Consider the following 22,080-nt stretch of genomic DNA (forward strand, 5'->3'; position numbering starts at 1 on the left):
TATATTGTATATATTTTTTATAAGATCTAAAAGTTTTTCGAGTGAAAGCAGTGAATTGGTCTTTTTTTTATTCTAGTCGCATCTGAGAGGCAATTGTTGGCTGTTTTCAACAATGTAAATTGTAAATAAAGTAGGGCTGTCAAAATTAACGCGTTAACGGGCGTTAATTAATTTTTAAAATAAATCACATTAAAATATTTGACGCAATTAACGCATGCACTGAATGAGCCGCTCTCGCATTGCCTCAAACAGATTTCATTGACGCCGTTTAAGGACATTAAGAGTGAAGAGAATGCCACCGGCCGCTTGGGGGCAGCGCAGCGCCGTTCCATACTAATGTTATTCCTTTATAATAGTGGGAGAATTAGTAGTTGTGAGACGTTTATGCTGTTGCTTTGTGCGCCACGCATATTTCGGTAAGTTTGCTTTCTTTTAGTGGCAATTATGTGTCTCTTGTTGTATTTTGGGTAAGATATGCACAGAGATATATCTGTTATCAAGGCGAGGGGACACAGGCGTTCTTTGGGCTGCGCCGTTTATTGGCATAAGCTTCTGCAACTCCTTCATAACAAACAGAAGTATCATTTCGTGAAAGCACAACAAAATAATATTGCTATCTCTCAAAAAAAAAAATGTTCACAAAAAGAAAAGCATTTCAGTCTGTAGTAATGATGCCCTATTCTCACACAGCTAAAGAACAATGCAAAGTGAACTGGCATCACTAAGAGTTTGGTCACTCAATTATTATTATTGTTATTTTTATTCTTCTTCTTATTATATTAACTCTACTTTTGAATGAAAATTGTACAAATTTCATTAAAACGAAAATATGAAGAGGGGTTTTAATATAAAATTACTATAACTTGTAACTATAACATTGATCTTTTTTGAACTACAAGTCTTACTATCCGTGGATCACTTAAACAGAAAGAATGTTAATAATGCCATTTGTAGATTTATTGTTATAATAAACAAATACAGCACTTATGTACAGTATGTTGTATGTATATATCCATCTTGTGTCTTATCTTTCCATTCCAACAATAATTTACAGAAAAATATGGCATATTTTAGAAATGGTTTGAATTGCGATTAATTGCGATTAATTAATTTTTAAGCTGTAATTAACTCGATTAAAATTTTTTAATCGTTTTACAGCCCTAAAATAAAGACATTGATTGACTGAAAATGGTTCAATATTAGATGAAATGTCTTGTTTTCTCATGTATATTTATAATTGCTTTTTACTAAAAAAAATATGTTTTATCCGATTACTCGATTAATCGATAGGATTTTCAGTCGATTACTCGATTTCTAAAATATTTGATAGCTGCAGCTCTATACAGGACGTTAAAAGTGGAAATGTCAGGGTAAAAGAGGACGTTTGGTCACCCTTCCTTACACACTAAATGTAATTCGTAGTGTTACCGTAGCATTCGCGTTAGCATTAGCATGGTGAGCATCCTCTCACCCTCCTTTGTTTACATCTGGTCGTGACGTCCTGGTGGGTTTAATTATTTGTACATAATGTACTGTCTTAATGAGTGTGTATAATTATAAAAAGAAGTGCTGCGTTCGTTGGTTTGGGAGCACAAGACCAAATTAATTATTTCAGTCTCAGGTCATCACTGTAAATTTGAAGCTGTTGATAATCTATGTGCTTTTTTTCAAATAAAGAAAAATTTTTAAAAGTCTTATCGGCCTCAAATATCGGTTTATAAAATTGGCTTTGGATATTGGCAATCGGCTAAAAAAAAAATTCGATATCGGTATCGGCATTTGAAAACCCCATATAGGTCGGCCTCTAGCGTTGTCTATTTTTTAAAAATTTTTTTAAAGAATGTTAGAACAATAAATACACAAATTCACAAGTTTGATGTTTTCTTCTACTTACTTTGCAGTTCGATAAGCCCTGTTTTTTATTTTTAGCCAATAGAACAAACTTTTTAACTTCAAAAGCTGTGATTATTATTTTTTTCTTTGAAAACCCTAGTTTTGAAATGTTTTTTCAAGTATTTTTGTATGTCTTTATTGAATTTGCACATCAAATACAATAACTACCACTGAGTTTCAATTCACTGAAGTGCAACTGTCCATATAGAAAAAAATATTTGACATAAACATCACTAAAAGTCTGAGTGTGCACTTGTTCAGGAGAACAAGTTCAGGAACAGAAAAAAAATAGTAAAACATTGTATACAGAACAATAGAGAAAATGGATTATGCACCAGTGACATCAAGAAAGGAACTAGCATTACCTGAAGCAGAAGATATTAACTGAGGTAATCCGTATACGGGCAAACTATGAATTGTCGGATGTACCATCTCCATGCCTCCACCTCTGCTCCCGGTAATCCCGAGAGAGTTAGTCAAGAGCGTAAAGTTCTTAAAGAGAATCCCTAACTTGCGGACGCCGGCTCCGCACCGAAGAATGAGCACAGCTGAGAGGGTGTGAAAGAGAAAGGCAAGGAGGCGAGGTTTGCAGAGGGGGTTGGTGAGCACACGCACGCACGCCTCTCTTTAGCACAGTAACGGGAACAATGGGAAGATCTCGGCCGCGACCCCATAAGCAAACAGGGAAGGCCCATTCGCACTGTGATGCTTCTCCAACACACGCTTAAATACCATGATGTCATCTATTGGTTTTCCCATGTTTCATTCATTAATCTATGAATCATGTGTTTTGTAACAAACGCAAAAATACTTTTCACTTTGTAGAGATATTTGCTCCCATATATGTATTCATTTTACTTGATACATTCATTTCTATATTGTTTGTCCATCTAACTTTATTTGGATAAGATAAGAGTGCAGCTCTCAGCGTCTTCTCTTAAGCAAGGTCATAAACAGATAACACTAGTAAAATTCCACTTTCTTGTGAGCCACTTCATGGGTTTACATAGGGGCCTGCCGATTTGTATTTGGTATAACAAAAAGTATATGATTTGAAAGGTTGGGGCAGATCTCGAAGGCAACTTGGGCATTAGAGGAGATTTGTCCTAGCCAGCTATCTTTTCTTAAAGGAAACCACAGACTTAAAGACTTGTAGGCACTCATAAGCCACAATTGTTCTTTTACTGAAATATGCTATTAGAAACAGATATAATATTGTCATTGATTTAAAAATCTATAATATTTAGTACATGTTTTGACCTACGGAGGGCCCTATGTTTTATGCGCGCAATGGACGCTCGGGGTGATGATGTAGTTAGGCTGGACTGGGAGAATAGCTTGCTAGCTAGCAAGCGAAGCTAGTATGACAACTGGCATAATTTTGTCACATTCTGCTGCTGGTGGGATTGTTTTGTTACAGAGTATTTCTGGTTGACACCATGTGGGGGAGCCTGTTGACCAAGGAAAGAGGGGTATGGGGTGGGGGAGTCTATAAGATAAGTGATTGAAAGGGGTAGAGTGTACACAAATCAGCTCTGTGATCTAGAAACCAGTAATCGTGTGAATCACTTGTGAGTGTAAGTCCGTTGGCAACCGATCCGATGCCGCCCAACTGCCAATCCCGGCACCGGGACCCCCCACCCGAGCGCGCCCCATCACATCCAGCCGCACGCGAGCCCCACACAGACAAGCGGAGACGCCACGCGGGTTCCAACCCAGGGCCACGGCCCCCACCCAGCCAGCCCGGGGAGGGAGGGCGGGCGGGGGGTCGGGGGTATCAGTGCAGCCCGTCCCTCCTCCTGCAGCCCAGCAAAGGAGTCATCGTCCCCCCTTCCGGGATCCAGGGTGGTCCCCCGGCCCACCCGTGCACCCGTCAATCGGCCTTCAGGGATGGCAAGAGGGGACGCGCCACCAACCCCACGCCCACCCACACCCCGTTTAAAAAGGTGTCAATTTAAAAAAAAAAAAAAAAAAAAAGGCTGCCATTGATGGTGCTCGACGCCCAAACCATTTAGACTGGGAACGTTCCTTCATTCAAAACCAGAGCATTCAGTCATTCGGTCCGATTTTCGGGGCATTTACTGGGGTCACTTGTTTTTCATTTTAGGGCAATTACAGGTAATTTCCTGTTGAGTTTGAGTCACTGCCAATTCATTTGAGTGATTCCCAGGCCACTTCCTGTTCTGTAACGCAAAATAAACAGCAAGTGACCCATAAAATACCCCCAAATCAACAGGAAGTAACTGAAAATCAACAGGTAAATGACCTTAAATGGCCCAAAATTACTCTTTGCCTGGCATTGGCTGCGACTGACAGCCATAGACGTTCAATCCGTTTGAAGTGGGAGGGATGGCGGCGAATGAATGAAAGTTAATTCGCTGCCACCCTCCCACTTCAAATGGATTGGACATCTACTAGTGATAAACTCATTCCAATACACAGCAGAAGCTTGTTTTTCTGTTTATTAGCTTTTTGTAGAATATCCTAGAATGATTTCCTGACCAATGTATCGAAAATCGTTGTATCTCTATATCGTCAGATCATCGTTATCGTGAGCTTTGTATCGCAAATCGTATCGTATTGTGAGGTACCAAGAAGTTCCCACTCCTACTGTCAGACTACATTACAGAAGAGGCGCAATTCAAATACGTTATAGCCTAGCAGATGCATTAGCCATATGTCAACTTTTTGATATATTGTCACACTCCTATTATATGTTATTGAAACTTAAGTTTGTTTGAGTTGAGTTTGACAAGCTCAATTGAATTCACAGCAGAATTATGAAAAGAGTCACATGACTGGACATCTATCATCGTCAATGAAAGCGCTAACTTTTCAGTGTCCACTTTTCTCACCGTTGGGCGTACCTTCCCATCTAATAGCAGACTCGCCTTTCACCCGACCCCCCAGGTGGATGGTGTCAATGGTCGACAATATTGCTATCAAGGCAACATAACCTGAGTCCCCAATGAAGCTGTCTGTTGGAGAACACAGACCCCCATAGAGCGACAATGGCTATCCATTACCATCTGATCCTCAATGAGTACCAAAAAGGGGGCTGAAGGGTGTCTGCTTGACTGACTCTAAAAGAGTAAAAATGCAATCACGGCGCCTAAAAATGGTGAATAATTGTCTCCTCTGGCAAACATGATATCCAAGCTTGGAATCTACAACTGCGGTTTTCCGAGTTTTGCAGCTGCGAGGGGGGCGGGAGGGGTTGAGAGAGAGGGTCATCACGTTCAAGCGTGGTCACCGGGCTGTCCGGCCAGCCTCCGTTCTGTTTTCATGCCGAGCAAATAACAGACTGAGTGTGTGTTCTGCCAAGGCTGCTGTAAATACACTATTATGTAAGCCCGACTTCAGCAATAGGAACTGTCTGGTCGGAAGCTTGTGAGGGAATCAGATGACTAGATTCGGACTGGCTAGTATTATTTTGTCTTTTTTGACTTTTAACTTTGCTTGTTAGCTTGCTCGTTGGTATTTTTATGCCATTGACAGTGATCACCTTTGTTAAAAACGTACATATTGCATCATTGAAAGACTTTACTAACAATGTTAATGACTGACAAGGCTAATAACAAGCAACGAAGGGATGCACAAACTGTCAAATGGCATCAAGTCAATATCTTGGCAACCTGCCTAGGATCGGTTTAAAGACCCTGCTGAGCTGGAATTGGATACAGGCACGACGTCGGGAACTCATCCCACAGTAACAAAACAATCTCAATGTTTAGAAATAGCAGAATGTGACAAAATCATTCCAGTCGTCATACTAGCTTCGCTTGCTAGCTAGCAAAGCTATTCTCCCAGTCCAGCCTAACTACGTGACTACATCACCCCGAGCGTCCATTGCCCGCATAAAACATGGCGCCCACCGTAGGTCAAAACATGTACTAAATATGATAGAGTTAACAATGGCAATATTTTATGTGTTTTTAATAGCAAAGTTTAGTAAAAGAGAACAATTGTGGCTTATTAGAGCCAACAAGTCTTTAAGTCTGAGGTTCACTTTAATAAAAAAAAAAAAAGTAAAAAAATAAGATACTGCGAGGCACAATAATGTACTGTTTACGCGACTAAAAAGTAAAAAAAATAACGACTACAGACAAAATGCCAGACAAGACTACGGCGTCGTAAAGTCGAAATCACATAAATCGGGTACATCGTAACCAGAGGCGTCACGTCCCATTAGGCAAACCAGGCAATTGCCTAGGGCCCCCAGCCAGCAGGGGCCCCCAGCGGGCCAACAAATTTAGCACACGCAGCTTTACTGCACTAACGCAGCGACAAGTGTAGGGAGTGTTTAAATACCATGGAATCATTTGGCAGATTATCTAACGATTCTGTTATCAATCCCAATCAGCACTAACCATGTCATATAGATTATGCATGTTTAAGAAAGTCCAAATAGCTATTAAAACCACATGATTGTTTAACACTAGAAAACCCAGCAGAGGCTGACTTGGCCTTTCCCAAGACAAACACTCCTAATATTCCCTATCAATGGCCGATTTGTCCTCTCCTCCGTGACTAGTGATAGTCAAGCTGCATTTATTTAATAACATTTATTTTTGAAGTTTGAAACGTTTTACACATTTTTTCATTAACTTCTCCTATACTCCACACATAACGACAGAAAGAATGGCCCAAATGTGTACATTGTTTTGAAGGAAAAAAAGCCTTTTAGAACTGCAATTTGAGTGTAAAGCAGGAATTGTGTCTGTAGTTTAGAAGGACTGAATCAGGGACATGGAGTATGGATTGTCGTCATTGTGTCTGAAGTTAATGTATGTCTAGTGGTTGCATTTCCATATGAACGGCTGTTGTCTGTCCAACAACGACTTGCCAATTCAAAAGCACTTGGGTCATTTTTGCCACCTCTGGGTTTTCCGGGGGAGAGGCCATATCGGCCATTGTTTGGGACTAGTAGGAGTACCAGAATTCTCTGGGACTTCTAGTGTTAAAGTGTGACTCACCGAGTACTCTCTGGAAAGTCCTTGCCGAGTTGTTTTACGTTGATTTTCACAGGCCACCTCATTATTCATGTGACTATTTAAAGAAATGGTGATTTCCCCCCCCCCAAAAAAGTCTATTAATTAGTCTATCGTATTCCTCGTCGAATACTATATAAGAAAAATATAACATATATGCATCTAAAATAATCCTAAACGATTAATACTCCTTTTAGCAAGGTTCCTTGGGTATGCGTAGGTTCCCATAGCAACCAGTCCTGTTATCGTCCAACGTCACGTTGCGCATTCTGGGAGCGCGAATAGGCGTAAGGTGCGCATTTTGAGCAGAGGACGGCCCCCGGTAAAATGTGTACGTCCATGAACGAATGTAAGTACATCCATATGAGTCAGTGTAAAGTGCTTAGTTTTTGCCACTTTTATGGCCAAGATGACCGCACGTGCACGCAGACCCCCCACACCTTTGTGTTCATTATACTGCGCAAGTATGTATGTGTGTCACGTGACTCAGAAGGGCCCCATGTTGCTTGTTGCCTGGGGCCCCCAGGGACCCTTGCTACGCCTCTGATCGTAACCCAGGTTCTACCTGTATCCTGGATAGTTTTTTTTCCTACTTTTTTTTAATTGACAATAAGGTTTCCTTCAAAAATAAACCTGAGTGCTTTATTAGGTGGGCTGGGGAAGAATGAAGGCCTTGACTAACCTGTGACTCAACTTGATTCGACTCGAAAACCTTTTGACTTGACACAACTCGTATGTATGTAGAATGAAGAATATTGTGGTCATGTACGAAGAGCATGTTGAATAGAAAATGTTAGAAAGGTTCCCACTTTGTAATTATTTTCCATGGTAACCGCTCATAGTATTTCCTGCTTTGGTCTCGAGTCACACGCGCTAAGTGTTAAGGACTGAGAAAGGCGTGTGGCGCGAGGGTGCACATTCTAAACAAGTGCAGCCACCGGTTGAGATGTACGAGGGAATGTCTATGTGCGTCTTTAAATGAATGTGAGTATTTATCCTTCGTTCTGAAGGGTTCCGGCGATAAGTTGTTTCGTAGCTTTGCCGTTGCAACGGCGGGTTGTCGCCAGCATTGTTTACATCATATTCGTGTTTCACATTTATGCCGTGAGGTGACGTGTTCATTTAGCATCTTTGGGATGTGTTGTAAGTCCGACTGAGTGTAAAGTGCTTAGTTGCCGCCACGTTTTGTGGCCAAATAGACTGCATGTGTGTACAGCATACTTCCAGGTTGTGCGCGCGCATTCGCGCCCACCCCCACCTTTGTGTTTATCGCACTGTGCAATTAATTTGTGTGTTGTTGATTGCTGTGCTGTCAATTTGCATTTTTTTACATTGGCACTGATACTTCGAGTTAGAGTGGGTTTAATTAGTCGGTGGAGTTATTTCAACAAATTCCACACAGTTTGTCAGTTATTTGTTACTTTCAGGGCTCCGGAGTGGCTAAGCTAGCATGACTCACTGGTGGTTGAAATCAATTCCATCCTCTAATTAAACCCCTGCTAACTCGAAGATTAATGTAATTTTCGCACTATAAGGCCCACCTGACTACATGCAGCTACCTACCAAAATTGACACGAAAACGGCTTTTATTCATAGACAATCCGTACTGGACTATAAGCAGCAGTTGTTCTTACTGTATTATGGCATATTTACACCAAAGATATCAACTGGTAACACTTTATTTGATAGCGGCATCATAAGACTGTCATAACACAGAATGAACGATCATTTATTGCTTCAAGAAGCTACATTTGGCCATCACAGCTCCCTTGGGGGAGACAGTGAACCTCTGCTGCCAACATTGTTGTCGTCCAACATGCCTCCTAGCATGCATTGTGGTGCTACAGATGTAAATAAATCAAAATACATGTTCTGTTCTAATTATTCTTTCAGTTACTGTTCTACTTGTTTCATTAATTGCTAGTTATGGAATTTTGTCACACTTTATTTGACAGTGGCACCATCAGACTGTCATAAGACCATCATAATTATGACATGACACTGCCATGAGCATTAATAAAGGCTTATGACAGATGTCATTTTGTGTCATCTGGCAAATTATCTCCCTTTTGGATGGATGTAAAAGATCCGAGCTGGACATAATGGTGTTAGTGATATAATTTGCCTGATGACACTTAATGACGTCTGTCATAAGCATTCATTAATGCCTGTGATAATGTCATGTCATAATTATGACAGTCTTATCACGCCGCTGTCAAATAAAGTGTTACCTATTAACCTAAATAAATTAACAAATGAGCCATACTGGACTATAACTCGCAGGATTCAAAATTAGGGAAAAAAGTAGCAGCTTATAGTCCGAAAATTACGGTACGCCTTATGTGAAAAATTCTGATCTTCCTCTTTAAATTCAATTATCAGAAAGTCAATTACATGCGATGACATTTTTCTGTTGTCGTTCTTATGTTGAGGCAGCAAATGGAGAAAATTTGTTAAAAAGTAACTGATAAATTACTTAAAGTAACTTAGTCACTTTGATAATAAAGTAGTCAGTAAATAGATTACTATTTTCAGGCATAATCAGTAATTAAATTACTTTTTCAAGTAATCTGTGACAACATTGCTTGTGACTCAGATCATAGTGATTCGAGCAATTTTCTGGCTATTTGTGTCTGTTTGCCAGGTAGAAACTGTCACCAGCGCTCAGCACCCAAGCTTGTGCAGCGGAGAAACAAGTAGGTGAGCAGTCATGTTCCTAACTAATATCACCTTTCAGCACTTATGACAGCCCAGGGCCAGATGCACACCTGCACTCCTCAAAGCCAAATGAGATAGTCTGAGCCCTTTTTTGGAAGCCCTTTGAAGCCTTTTTCAAGTAAAGACCCCAAATCCAATGATTTATTGTGACAAATTGCAGCATAGGAGTCAGATTTTCCTCTGGAAATCCGGGAAAAGATGTGGGGGATGATCAATTTCACACACTTTTGTCAAATAATGACTTCAGTAGGGCGATGTGTCCTGGGGTTGTAGATCAACATTTTCATCCACTGGATTGATTTCAGTTACTGAAGGGCCTGTCAGCAAGGGGCATTATTGTGATAGAAAGAGAGATAAATCTGACGTTCATTACTCAACACAGGCTTCGTCACTTCATATAGCAACATAGTGACTGACACGTGGATTACATCGAAGCCTATCCTCGTTATTTTCTTGACAAAGCTGACCAAAGTTTTGTTGGCTGGATCTAAGCATTATAAAATGGGTCATCGCAGGGTTATAATCAGAGTCCAGACAGTAATGACAACAGCGATGCTAGCTTTTCTGTCAGACAGCCCAAAGGCGGTGTTGTTGGACTCCAACAAAAGTTGACTTTTAAAGATATTTTTTTCTTGTGCCTTAAAAGATCTACAGTCCCTGACAAAAGTCTTGTCGCCTATCCATTTTGTACAAACAATTGCTAATAACCTGACTTTTAATTATTGAATTGGTTTTAGAAATGACTCATATGAAAGCTAAGAACCTCCTAAATGATGTTGAATGTACAAAGATATATTTGTTTCACTGAAAAAAGATTTATCATTTAATGAAGATATAAAGGTCAAATTTTGGCAAGACAAAAGTTTTGTCGCCTATAGAAAGTAGTGTGAAAATTGAACAAAAAATGTACTTCAAATACAAAAATATGTTACATAACATAAGCGAATTAAGTAGTGGTGCTGTGAGATCCAAATTTAATATTTTGTTTGACTTCCATGGGCTTAAAGGACTCCATCCATGCGGTTCGGCAAGGATTCATACAATTTATTGATGAAGTCATCAGGAACATCAAAGAAAGCAGTCTTGTATGCCTCCCAGAGTTTATCAACTTTCTTGGGTTTCGTCTTCCATGCTTCCTCTTTCATCCTACCCCAGACATGCTCAATGATGTTCGAGTCTGGTGACTGGGCTGGCCAGTTCTGGAGAATCTTGACCTGGTCACCTGAAGTCCCTGTGTCAACCAGAACAGTCTGTTGAATTCTGTTTAGAAATGGCCTCCATGGTTGAATCAGTGCCCATAAACCAGCATTGAACAAAAGACAATTTAAAACCGTGTGGCATTTGCCTAGGCCCACAGCCTGTCAAAAGAATGGATGCTGGAAAAGTGGCAAAAAGTGGATTTTTCAGATGAATCTTCCATTGAATTACATCACAGTCGCCGCAAATATTGCAGGAGACCTACTGGAACCCGCATGGATCCGAGATTCACTCAGAAAACAGTGAAGTTTGGTGGTGGCAAAATCATGGTCGGGGGTTACATCCAGTATGGCGGTGTGCGAGAGATCTGCAGGGTGGAAGGCAACATAAATAGTCTGAAATATCAACAAATCTTAGCTGCCTCTTACATTCCTAACCATAAAAAGGGACAAATTCTTCAGCACGATGGTGCTCCATCGCATACTTCAATCTCTACCTCAAAGATCAAGATCCTCCAGGACTGGCCTGCCCAGTCACCAGACATGAACATCATTGAGCATGTCTGGGGTAGGATGAAAGAGGAAGCATGGAAGACGAAACCCAAGAATTTTGATGCACTCTGGGAGGCATGCAAGACTGCTTTCTTTGATGTTTGTGATGGCTTGTATGAAACCTTGCGGAACCGCATGGATGCAGGCCTTCAAACCCATGGAAGTCATACGAAATATTAAATTTGGATTTCACAGCACCACTATTTAATTTGCTTATGTTTTGAAACATATTTTTGTATTTAAAGTACAATTTTTGTTCAATTTTCACCATACTTTCTGTAGGCGACAAAACTTTTGTCTTGCCAAAATTTGACCTACATGTCTTCCTTAAATGATGAATCTTTTTTCAGTGAAACACATATATTTTTTTAGGGCTGTCAAAATGATCGCGTTAACGGGCGGTAATTAATTTTTTTAATTAATCACATTAAAATATTTTGACGCAATTAACACACATGCCCCGCTCAAACAGATTAAAATGACAGCACAGTGACATGTCCACCTGTTACTTGTGTTTTTTGTCTCCCTCTGCTGGCACTTTGGTGCGACTGAATTTATGGGTTTAAGCACCATGAGCATTGCGTAATTATTGACATCATCAATGGCGAGCTACTAGTTTTTGATTGAAATTTTTACAAATTTTATTAAAACGAAAACATTAAGAGGGGTTTTAATGTAAAAATTTCTATAACTTGTACTAACATTTATCCTTTAAGAACTACAAGTCTTTCTATCCATGGATCGCTTTAACAGAATGTTAATGTTAATGCCATCTTGTTGATTTATTGTTATAATAAATAAATATAGTACTTATGTACAGTATGTTGAATGTATATATCCGTCTTGTCTTATCTTTCCATTCCAACAATAATTTACAGAAAAATATGGCATATTTTATAGATGGTTTGAATTGCGATTAATTACGATTAATTTTTAAGCTGTGACTAACTTGATTAAAAATTTTAATCGTTTGACAGCCCTAATATTTTTGTACATTCAACATCATTTGGGAGGGTCTTAGCTTTCATATGAGCCATTTCTGAAACCAATTGAATAATTAAAAGTCAGGTTATTAGTAGGGCTGTCAAACGATTAAAATTTTTAATCGAGTTAATTACAGCGTAAAAATTAATTAATCGTAATTAATCACAATTAATCGCAATTCAAACCATCTATAAAATATGCCATATTTTTCTGTAAATTATATATATATTCTGTAAAATAAATTGTTGGAATGGAAAGATAAGACACAAGATGGATATATACATTCAACATACGGTACATAAGGACTGTAGTGGGCATTTCACTCTACTGTCATTTAAATCTGTCTATGCTGTCCTCATTCCGAAGCGTCTACTTTTTCCAAAGCTAGACAGCTAGTGAACGACGCCTTAATAATCAGACTCCTTCCTTTTTCATCTGATTTATTAATAAAATGGCCTCAAACCACTGTCCTCTTTAGACCGTAGTGAAACAACAACAAAAAAGTACACAGCATTGCATTAGCAACAACGTTAGCTTAGCACGCTATACAGGTTCACTAAACATAAACAAAAAGCGTCTCATACAAAAAAAAAAACATTTCGCTTACTAACATAATATGTACATTCTTTACAACAACCATACTTACGGACAAATCTTGTCCAAGGATCATATAAGCACAACATTATATCAGCCCGAGACGTCGTGCAGCCATAATGAAGAAAAGAAGAAAATAATAAACCATGTCGCAAAGCGACCACAAGAGTTCGCTGTTGGACAGCGCAAAAAGCCTTGCTGTAAACCTTACCAAAAGGCAGACTACTTTCTGAGCGGGACATGTGCGTTAATTGCGTCAAATATTTTAACGTGATTAATTTAAAAAATTAATTACCGCGCGTTAACGCGATAATTTTGACAGCCCTAGTTATTAGCAATTGTTTCTACAAAATTGATATGAGACAAAGACTTTTGTCAGGGACTGTATATCAGCATGGACTTGCCTCGAGCAAAGTGACATACCAGCCAGCTGGATGTCTGTCTCTCTCTCTCTCGTCTTTTTTTATACTTAGGATGCATTTTTATTTCTTCTTAAAGCTGCATACTTGGACTACAAATGTGCGGTTTAGGAGCTTATAGTTGTAAACTGCTGTGATGAGCAACTCCTCATTATGTTATTTTAAAATGCAAAATCCACAGACCCAAATGAAAGACTTCACAAACAACTGTGCAGACAACTCACACCACCTCTACGCAACACAGGAAGCCCCCAGGGCGGTTCATTTAGCCCATTGATGTTCAAGATGCACACCAGAGTCCAGTTCCCTGACATGGAAAGAAATGTCACACGAAAGAGTGTTTGGAATTTTGGAGAGAACCTAAGGCTCCGCAATTGACTTGAAATCAAAATTTAAGGAAGTAAATGTGTTAAAGTGAAGCCTGATTACAGTATGTGCCATTGAGCACTGAGAATTACGTTGAGCTTGTAATGGAAAATCAGAGTTTAGATATTCTTTCAGGACCATAAAAGTTCGGAAGACCCTCTATGACAGGGGTAGGGAACCAATGGCTCGCGAGCCAGATCTGTCTTTTTTGACGGCTGCATCTGGCTCGCAGACAAATCTTCATTTAAAAAAAAAAAAAAAAAGTTTCGTCATAATCCTTTGGGCATTGCGCGAAACAGCAACGGTCACCGGCCATACGCTGGTGTTGTGCAGTAATGAGCAGACGTGACTTTTGTGCTGTATGTTAACTTTTTTTAATGCTCTGACAACACTCGCGCACTTCGCACTTGATATCATCAAATAACAACCTAGATGTGCTACGTTAGATCCCCCAAGTCCCATGCCAATGGCTGTGTGAGCCCGGGGTGAACATGGGACACATAGTCTATATACTACAACTGGTGACCAGAAAGCTGGTTCGCAGTAATTTTAGTGTTCGTTTTCAATTTCGTTTTCCGCATTGTCATCTAATTTTAGAAACCCTTTTGTGAAGATGGCAAAAAGAAAAAAAGACGAGGAGTATCGTACTTTTCAGCAGCACATAAGGACATAAATGCAACACCGTTTTTTCCTCTAACTTTGGACGAGTCAACAGACGTAAGCCATTTATTCCAGTTCAGCATGATTGCAAGGTTTTGACTATGCAAGGGACAACAAGAGGGGAGGATTTATTCAAGTCCTTCACTGAGTTCACAAAGAAAAAAATCTACCGATGGATAAACTTGTTTTGGTGTGCACTGATGGTGATCCGTGCATAAGTTTCTCAACACCTGCAATAAGCTTAACCCCACCAAGTATCAACCAGACAACAAAGCCATCAGAAAACCCATGCAGCACCAGAAGTCGCAGTAATGGTGATAAAAACTCATCATTGATCAGCAACAGCATAACAATGTTATTAAAAAACAATTCAGAGACTTATTGTACTTTAAACGTCTTGAAATTACATCACTTGCAAACATTACTTATTTTTTACTTATTTTATACACTTTACATATTACTTACTTACATTATTTTTAGTTTTTAACATATTGTATGGCTCTCACAGAATTACATTTAAAAATATGTGGTGTTCATGGCTCTCTCAGCCAACCCCTGCTCTATGAGATAAGATATAGAGTACATATTTGGAAACATTGATGCTGAACCAATTACACGGAACCATGGACGGAAAGACTTGTAGTTCTTGTTAACATAAATGTTAGTATGAGTTATAATAAATTGATATTCAAACCTCTCTAAATATTTTTGTTTTTATAAAATTTGAAAAATTAGTTTAACTAGTAGGTCGCCATTGTTGTTGACGACGCAGTGCACCGGACGGTGATGTCAATGGGCGGCGCTACCGTATTTCCACGGTGTCACTCGTTAGCTACATAAACATGTCATCGGTTCTGCCCTTCCCATTTGAAACCGAGTGGAAAAGTGATGAGCAGGACAGGGTTGTCGATATTTCACAAAACAAGGTGAAGATCTCCAGCAGGATTCGAACCCGCATTTCCCGCACGGCAGGCAAGCACATAGGCCACAGAACTATACTTCCACATGACATTAAAGTCATGATTTTCCTTATAAAGCAATCGTAACCCACATGCGTTGTCTGTCTGTACGGTAGAACCTGAAAGGGAAACGCAACTGAAAAGAAAGAGCGGCTGGCTTGACCACGGAATTAAAAAACGCGGCTCACTTCAGACAGCAAGCAGACCAACAATAACGTAGGGATTGCGTAAAAGGGTTTATTGGACACACACAAAAAAAAGTGATTGCGAAAAGGGAGACACAAAAAGGGTCCGTAACAACAGGTCAGAATTAAAAAAAAAAAAAAAAACGAGACAAAACCGGAGTGAGAGGAAGACAAATAAAAAAAAAAAAAAAACAAGGCAATGATGGGATGTACGAAATGTGTAATGGCAACAAGTCAATATCTCGGCAAGCCGCCTAGGATCAGTTTAAAGACACTGCTGATGAGCTGGGACTGGATGCAGGTACGACGCTGGGAACTCGAACTCCTCCCACATATCTGTAACAAAACAATCTGACCACCAGCAGATTGTGACATAATCATGCTAGTCGTCATACTAGCTTCGCATGCTAGCTAGCACAGCTATTCTCCCAGTCCAGCCCAACCGCGTCATCACCCCCAGCGTTAATTATGCGCGTCATCACCCCCAGCGTTAATTATGCACGTAAATGGCGCCCTCAGTAGGTCGAAACAAAATATTATAGATTTTTAAATCAATGGCAATAATATATGTGTTTCCAATAACATATTGTAGTAAAAGAGAACAATTGTGGCTTAGTAGAGACTACAAGTCTTTAGGTCCGAGGTTCCCTTTAAGCAAGGTACTAAAGCCCCAATTGGGACAATAAGGTACATATTCTAGAAAGAAAGAGGAAAGATAGGTCAGATGAGGATGTGACAGGGTAGGATGAGTGATGAGTCAAGGGGAACCAAGTATTAAGACAAATCACCTGTGAGCATTAGTGAGTCGACATTTTATGAACTAAAACTCAAGACTCAATGGACGGCAGACTCCAAAACAGGTGACCTTGAGCAGGGCACAGGAGCATCAGCTGCAGGGGCGGAACTTAGGCGGCTGCAACCAGGCCCGGGCTTCTAAGTGAACCGGTTTGCGGGTGTAAAGAGGGCATGGTTGGGTGAGGGGAGGGTCAAACCGAAGGTAAGATGATGCGTGCAGCTGTAATAAAGTGTTAAAATGAAAAAAATTGAATAAATGTGCAACACGAAGATGATGTAAACCAGGGATAGCCCACTCCAGTCCTCAAGGGCCCCTATCCAGCTTGTTTTCCATGTCTCCTTCCTTTAAAACAGCTGAATCAAATGATCAGCTCATCAGTAAGCTCGGCAGGAGCCTGATAACGATCCGGATTGTTTGAGTCGAGTGTATTGGAGGAGGGAGACATGGAAAACAAGCTGGATAGGGGCCCTTGAGGACCGAAGTTGACTACCCATGATATAAACAATGCTCGCCGATGACTGCCCGTCTTTGAAACGGCAAAACTACAGAACGACTACGCATGTAGCAGCTTCAACCTATCGCTGGAACCATCCGAAGTGAAGGAAAAATACGTACATTCATGGATGCACACAGATCAACATTCCAAATTGTGGGTGCACTCGGTTCGAAGGTGCACCTGCGATCCTCACGCGTCCAGAAACACTTATCGCGACTCGTGACCAAAACAGGAAGTACCTCTGAGCGGTTACCATGGAAACGAAGGCGTAGTGGGAACCTTGCTAACATTTTCTATTCAAAATGCTCTTCGTACATAACTACAATATTCTTCATTCTTTATACATTACGAGCACAGACACTAAGGAAACTAACTTTAATCAGATTACTGATTTGGAAAACTGAACGCTTTAGATTGCTCGTTACTGAAAGCAAGTAATCAGATTACAATAACGCGTTAGTGACAACTCTGCGAATGCCACACACTTTCCTTGTCTGTGTTGGGATCCATATTTGACGGCTTGCCGTTTCACCACACTATACTTATACTTATATACACATTATACATTATATACATTCAATATACTGTACATAAGTACTAGAGATGTCCCAATCTCGGGGCCGATCACGTCATTTTCAAAGTATCGGAATTGGCAAAAAAATATCGGCCATGCCGTTTTTTAATATATACATATTTGTTTTTATTAAATCGTTTTCTAATTGTCTTTAACATTACAGACAAAATGTCTTACATTCATCTAGAGTCTTTAGTTTTGGCTCAATGTAGGGCTATCAATTTTATCGTGTTAACGGCGATAATTAATTTTTAAAAAATTAATCACGTCGAAATATTTAACGCAATTACCGCATGCGCTGCACGACCCACTCACGCATTGTCGCATTCAATCTATAATGGCGCCGTTTACCTATTTATACAGCTAAAAGGCAACGTAAAGTGAGTAGAGTGAATTTTGGCAGTCTTTGGAGCCCTTTTTTAAATGGCTAAAGCCCTCTCTCAGCAATTAGAAACTCCGTGGGAAGCAATGTGGGGAAGAATGGTAGTAGTTGATCTTTTTCTTAACACCATATGTTATTTCCCAACGCAAAGATATATCAATTGGTGCCCCTACGCACAGTCATGGTTGCACTTCCCATCATGCATTTAGGCAGAACAGTTGAATGGCTACAGTATCATTTACTCAACAAATATACTAGATGGCAATATTTAGTCACAATATACAAAGTCACATTTATCCTTTAAGAATTACAAGTCTTTCTATCCGTGGATCCCTCTCACAGAAAGAATGTTAATAATGTAAATGCAATCTTGAGGATTTATTGTCAAAATAAACAAATACAGTATTTATGTACTGTATGTTGAATGTATATATTCATCTGCGTTTTATTCATTTTTTTCTTAATGCATTGCCATAATGTATATGATCGGGAAAAATGATCGGGAATGATTGGAATTGAAGCAAAAAATATCAATCCGATCGGGAAATATCGGGATCGGCAGATACTCAATTAAAACGATCGGGATCGGATCGGGAGCAAAAAAAACATGATCGGAAAAACCCTACTATCAACCAAACTCTGCGAATGCCACACTTTCCTTGTCTGTGTTGGGATCCATACTTAACGACTTGGTGTTTCACCACACTATCAACCTAGAAAGGTTAATCATGCTTTGTTGCCGTACTGTTGCCATGGTTTTCTTCAGCAAAAGTCTAATGACGACACTTGCTATAATAAATTCAATGTATCAGAACTGTCAGTATTACACAGAAAAGGAAATCCCACTGACAATTGAAATATTTCCACAGTACACTCTTTGCAGATGTCTGCTGCAGAGAGATCAATTCCATACCGGTGGGACAAGTACAAAACTGATGCATCGTAAGATGCAAAGCTGCAAAGAAGACAAGCTATAGAAGTCAAACCGTTTCTAGACATGACTGATAACCTGGAGGAAAAGTATCCAAAAATGATATTAAAGGTGAAAACACCATATAGTCTGCAAAACCAGCTTCAGAGATGACACGACGCCTTCCGTTCATCAGTCTGCTTCTAACTTTAAATAGTCCAAAGTCTAATTATACGAGCAATAAAACAGTACCAGCTGGATGTAAAACTGTCTGCAGGCATAACTCAAAGAGACAGACCTGGGTTGCAGTTAAGGTCCATGGGCTGCAGACATAGACGAGTCCTGTCGCTGCTGTCGCTTCCACTTCTTCATCGGTTCCTGTCCCGGACCATAAATGAACCCACTGCCTTCTGTCTCCACCGACTTCGACTCTTGTCCCTCTTTCGTTCCTTGCAACTTGATGTCTTCATACAGCTCCGGATTTGCACGCAACCCTCAACGGTGAGACAAACTTCATTGTAGCGCTTTGCCTAAGCGAGGTCAAGCCGAGGTTAGTCTGCCTTCCCCTCAGGAAGCCTTTCCTTCCCTAGAAACTTTATTAATGTCCAGCGAACGGAGTGAATGAGCGAAGGTGGCGTACGTTGCAGGACTCTGCGAGAAGTTTAAGGGGCGGGGAGGCTGGAAGCCGGTGCGGGGAAAGGGGAGGGTGGGAACGAGGGCTGCAGGGAGGGAGTCACGTCGTAAATCAAGCAGCCCTCCCCAAAGTGGAGACCTGTAAGTCTGGCAGACCGAGAGCAGGCACTTGGCCAAATGACTCATCCAATGCGCTCTATAAATACAGACATGCAGGGTTTCCGAAGCTGCTGCTTCTGCTACTGGTAGGCCAAGCAGGGGTAAGAACAGGACTTTCTTGCTCTCGCAGGAACTTCTTGATGACCTACTTATCCCTTTTTCAATCTCCTTTTCATCACTGGCCTTCAGCGATGTTCTCATTTAAGAGAAATATAGTGTGGCACAGACCTCCGCTAAGAAAGGGGAATCACAATTTGGATCGCCACCAAATTGTAGACCTTAAAAGATACCAATTTCCTTCATATGCCAGGGTTCTGTCATTAACTCATTGATGACGACAGACAAACCAGAGTTGATTTAAGAGCTGTTTTTACACTGACCACACAGTAATTTTGTCAGAATACCAACTACAGCACTGCAACTACGGAAATATTAACAATGTTCCTAGTTCCTACTGTTTACTGTACTTTTTGGTATAGAAGTCGCACCTCAGTGTAAAGGCTGAGTTATGCTTATGCAGCGGACCTACGCCGTAAGGCAGACCCGATTTACGACCAGTGTTGTCACAGATGACTTGAAAAAGTAATTTAAAATGACTGATTACTGATTACGCTTCAAAAAAGTAATTTTTACTGATTTACTTTACTGATTACTTCATTATCAAAGTAACTAAGTTACTTTAAAAGTAATCTATCAGTTACTTTTTACCCATTTTTCTCCCTTTGCCGCCTCAACATAAGAATGACAACAGAAAAATGTCATCACATGTAACTGACTTTCTGATGATTGAATTTAAAGGGGAATATCAGAATTTCGCGCTAGCTTAGCCACTCTGGAGCCCTGAAACTAACAAATATCTGACAAACTGCTTGGAATTTGTTGAAATCAACTCCACCGACCAATTAAACCCCAGCTAACTCTAAGATTAAGCCTAATGTCAAAACTTCTGAATTTTGGGTTATGGTTAACAGCATATCAGAGCCAATGTAAAAACAATGCAAACTGACTGCACAAAATTGCAAAGGTGGTGGCGGGCGCGGATGCGCGTGTATAACCCGGAAGAACTCCTCTCAACGCACACGCGGTCAATTTGGCCACAAAACGTGGCAGCAACTAAGCATTTTACACTCAATCGGGACTTACAACACATCCCACAGATGCTAAACGAACACATCGCCTCACGGCATAAATGTGCAACACGCATATGAAGTAAACAAAGCTTGGCAACTTGGAGCGATGACTGCCCGTCATTGCTACAGCAAAGCTACGAAACGGCCGCGCATGTAGGGGGTCCAACCTTTTGCTGATACCCTCCAGAATGAAGGAAAAATACTCACCTTCATTCATGGATATCCACGAATCAACATTCCCTCGCAACGTCTCAACACTCAGCTCAAATGTCCACCCGCCTGGCTCACGCCTTCAGACCCACAACACATGTGACGCGGGACCAAAACAGGAAATAGCTAAGAGGTTGTCATGGTAACACGTACTGGGAAACTTTTATTTTAGCATTTTCTATTCAAAATGCTTTCATACATGACTAAAATATTCTTCATTCTACATACGTTATGAGGCACTGAAAAAAATAGTAATGCAGAGACACTAAGGAAACTAACTTTAATCAGATTACTGGTGTAGAAAAATGAATGCGTTAAATTTCTCGTTACTGCAAAAAGTAATCAGATTACAGTAACGCGTTACTAACGCGTTACTGTAATCTGATATTTGCGTTGTCAGTAACGCGTTACTAACTAATGCGTTACTGACAACACTGTTTATGACCCTCTGCCATAGCCTGACATGCACCTCCACAAAATCCCGACTATACGTTACGCCAACGCGTTGTGACGTACGCAAATGGACTGCGATTGGTCCCCTCAGACTCTTGTTTCCGGTTCAGCGCGAAATCACTGCCATTTACAAACATTCTTGGGCTACACTCAAAAATGGACCAAGCTGACGAGAGCATCATCAAAGAAGAGGTCCGCAAGTATGACTACCTGTACAATGTTTCGGCAAGGCATTATAAAGATTGTCAAATGGCAAGCAATTCGTGTAAGGAGATTGCTGCAAATACGGAGCTGGAGGTCAGCGATTGCATAAAAAAATGGAAGCACCTCTGAGACAAGTATGTGTGTGTTCGGAAGCGAATGGCCACACGAAGCGGTGACCCAGCCGGCCAAAAATTGCCAGCTTTTTATCATTTTATATCATATTTTTGGTTGGTGCACTTTATCATTTATTTTGTATACAGTGGGAAGAACAAGTATTTGATACACTGCCAATGGGTTTTCCCATTGGCAGTATATCAAATACTTGTTCTCCCCACTGTATATGTTTGCAGTGAGTCTGTGGCGTATTTACATTTAAACTTCAAGTATATGAAGAACAAAACACAAATTTGGTGTCAAAAGAGTTGTTTTGATGTTTAATTTTCACCAACAGACAGTTTACACACTTGATACATCATCACTGATTTAGAGTGCCTCGGCACGCCATTTCATTTTGCCATGGCACTGTTAGGTTTTGTGTCGTTTCCCTCCTAGTGTGTCCGTGATTGCCCATTGATTTCACCTGTTGTTCCTGCTCCTAGTGTATCCTCCAATCTGC

The 22,080-nt window shown here is 40.4% G+C and overlaps 1 protein-coding gene across 4 annotated transcripts in view; it reads right to left on the bottom strand.

The window, feature by feature from the left end:
• The window catches only part of arhgap24 (Rho GTPase activating protein 24), a 99,689-nt gene that overhangs the window by 23,683 nt on the left and 53,926 nt on the right, over nucleotides 1-22,080 (bottom strand). Inside the window, exon 1 of one of the 4 annotated variants that reach the window (XM_057819000.1) lies at nucleotides 12,981-13,192. The exons of 2 other annotated variants lie outside the window; for them this stretch is intronic. In XM_057819000.1, coding sequence (XP_057674983.1) covers nucleotides 12,981-13,170 — 190 coding nt within the window. In that variant the 5' untranslated portion in view covers nucleotides 13,171-13,192. Of the gene's footprint in view, nucleotides 1-2,258; nucleotides 2,475-12,980; nucleotides 13,193-22,080 lie in introns of those variants that run through there. One more of the 4 variants, XM_057819001.1, reaches the window with a different exon arrangement.

Source organism: Corythoichthys intestinalis, chromosome 17, assembly GCF_030265065.1.
Source record: "Corythoichthys intestinalis isolate RoL2023-P3 chromosome 17, ASM3026506v1, whole genome shotgun sequence".
NCBI classification, from domain to species: Eukaryota; Metazoa; Chordata; class Actinopteri; order Syngnathiformes; family Syngnathidae; genus Corythoichthys; species Corythoichthys intestinalis.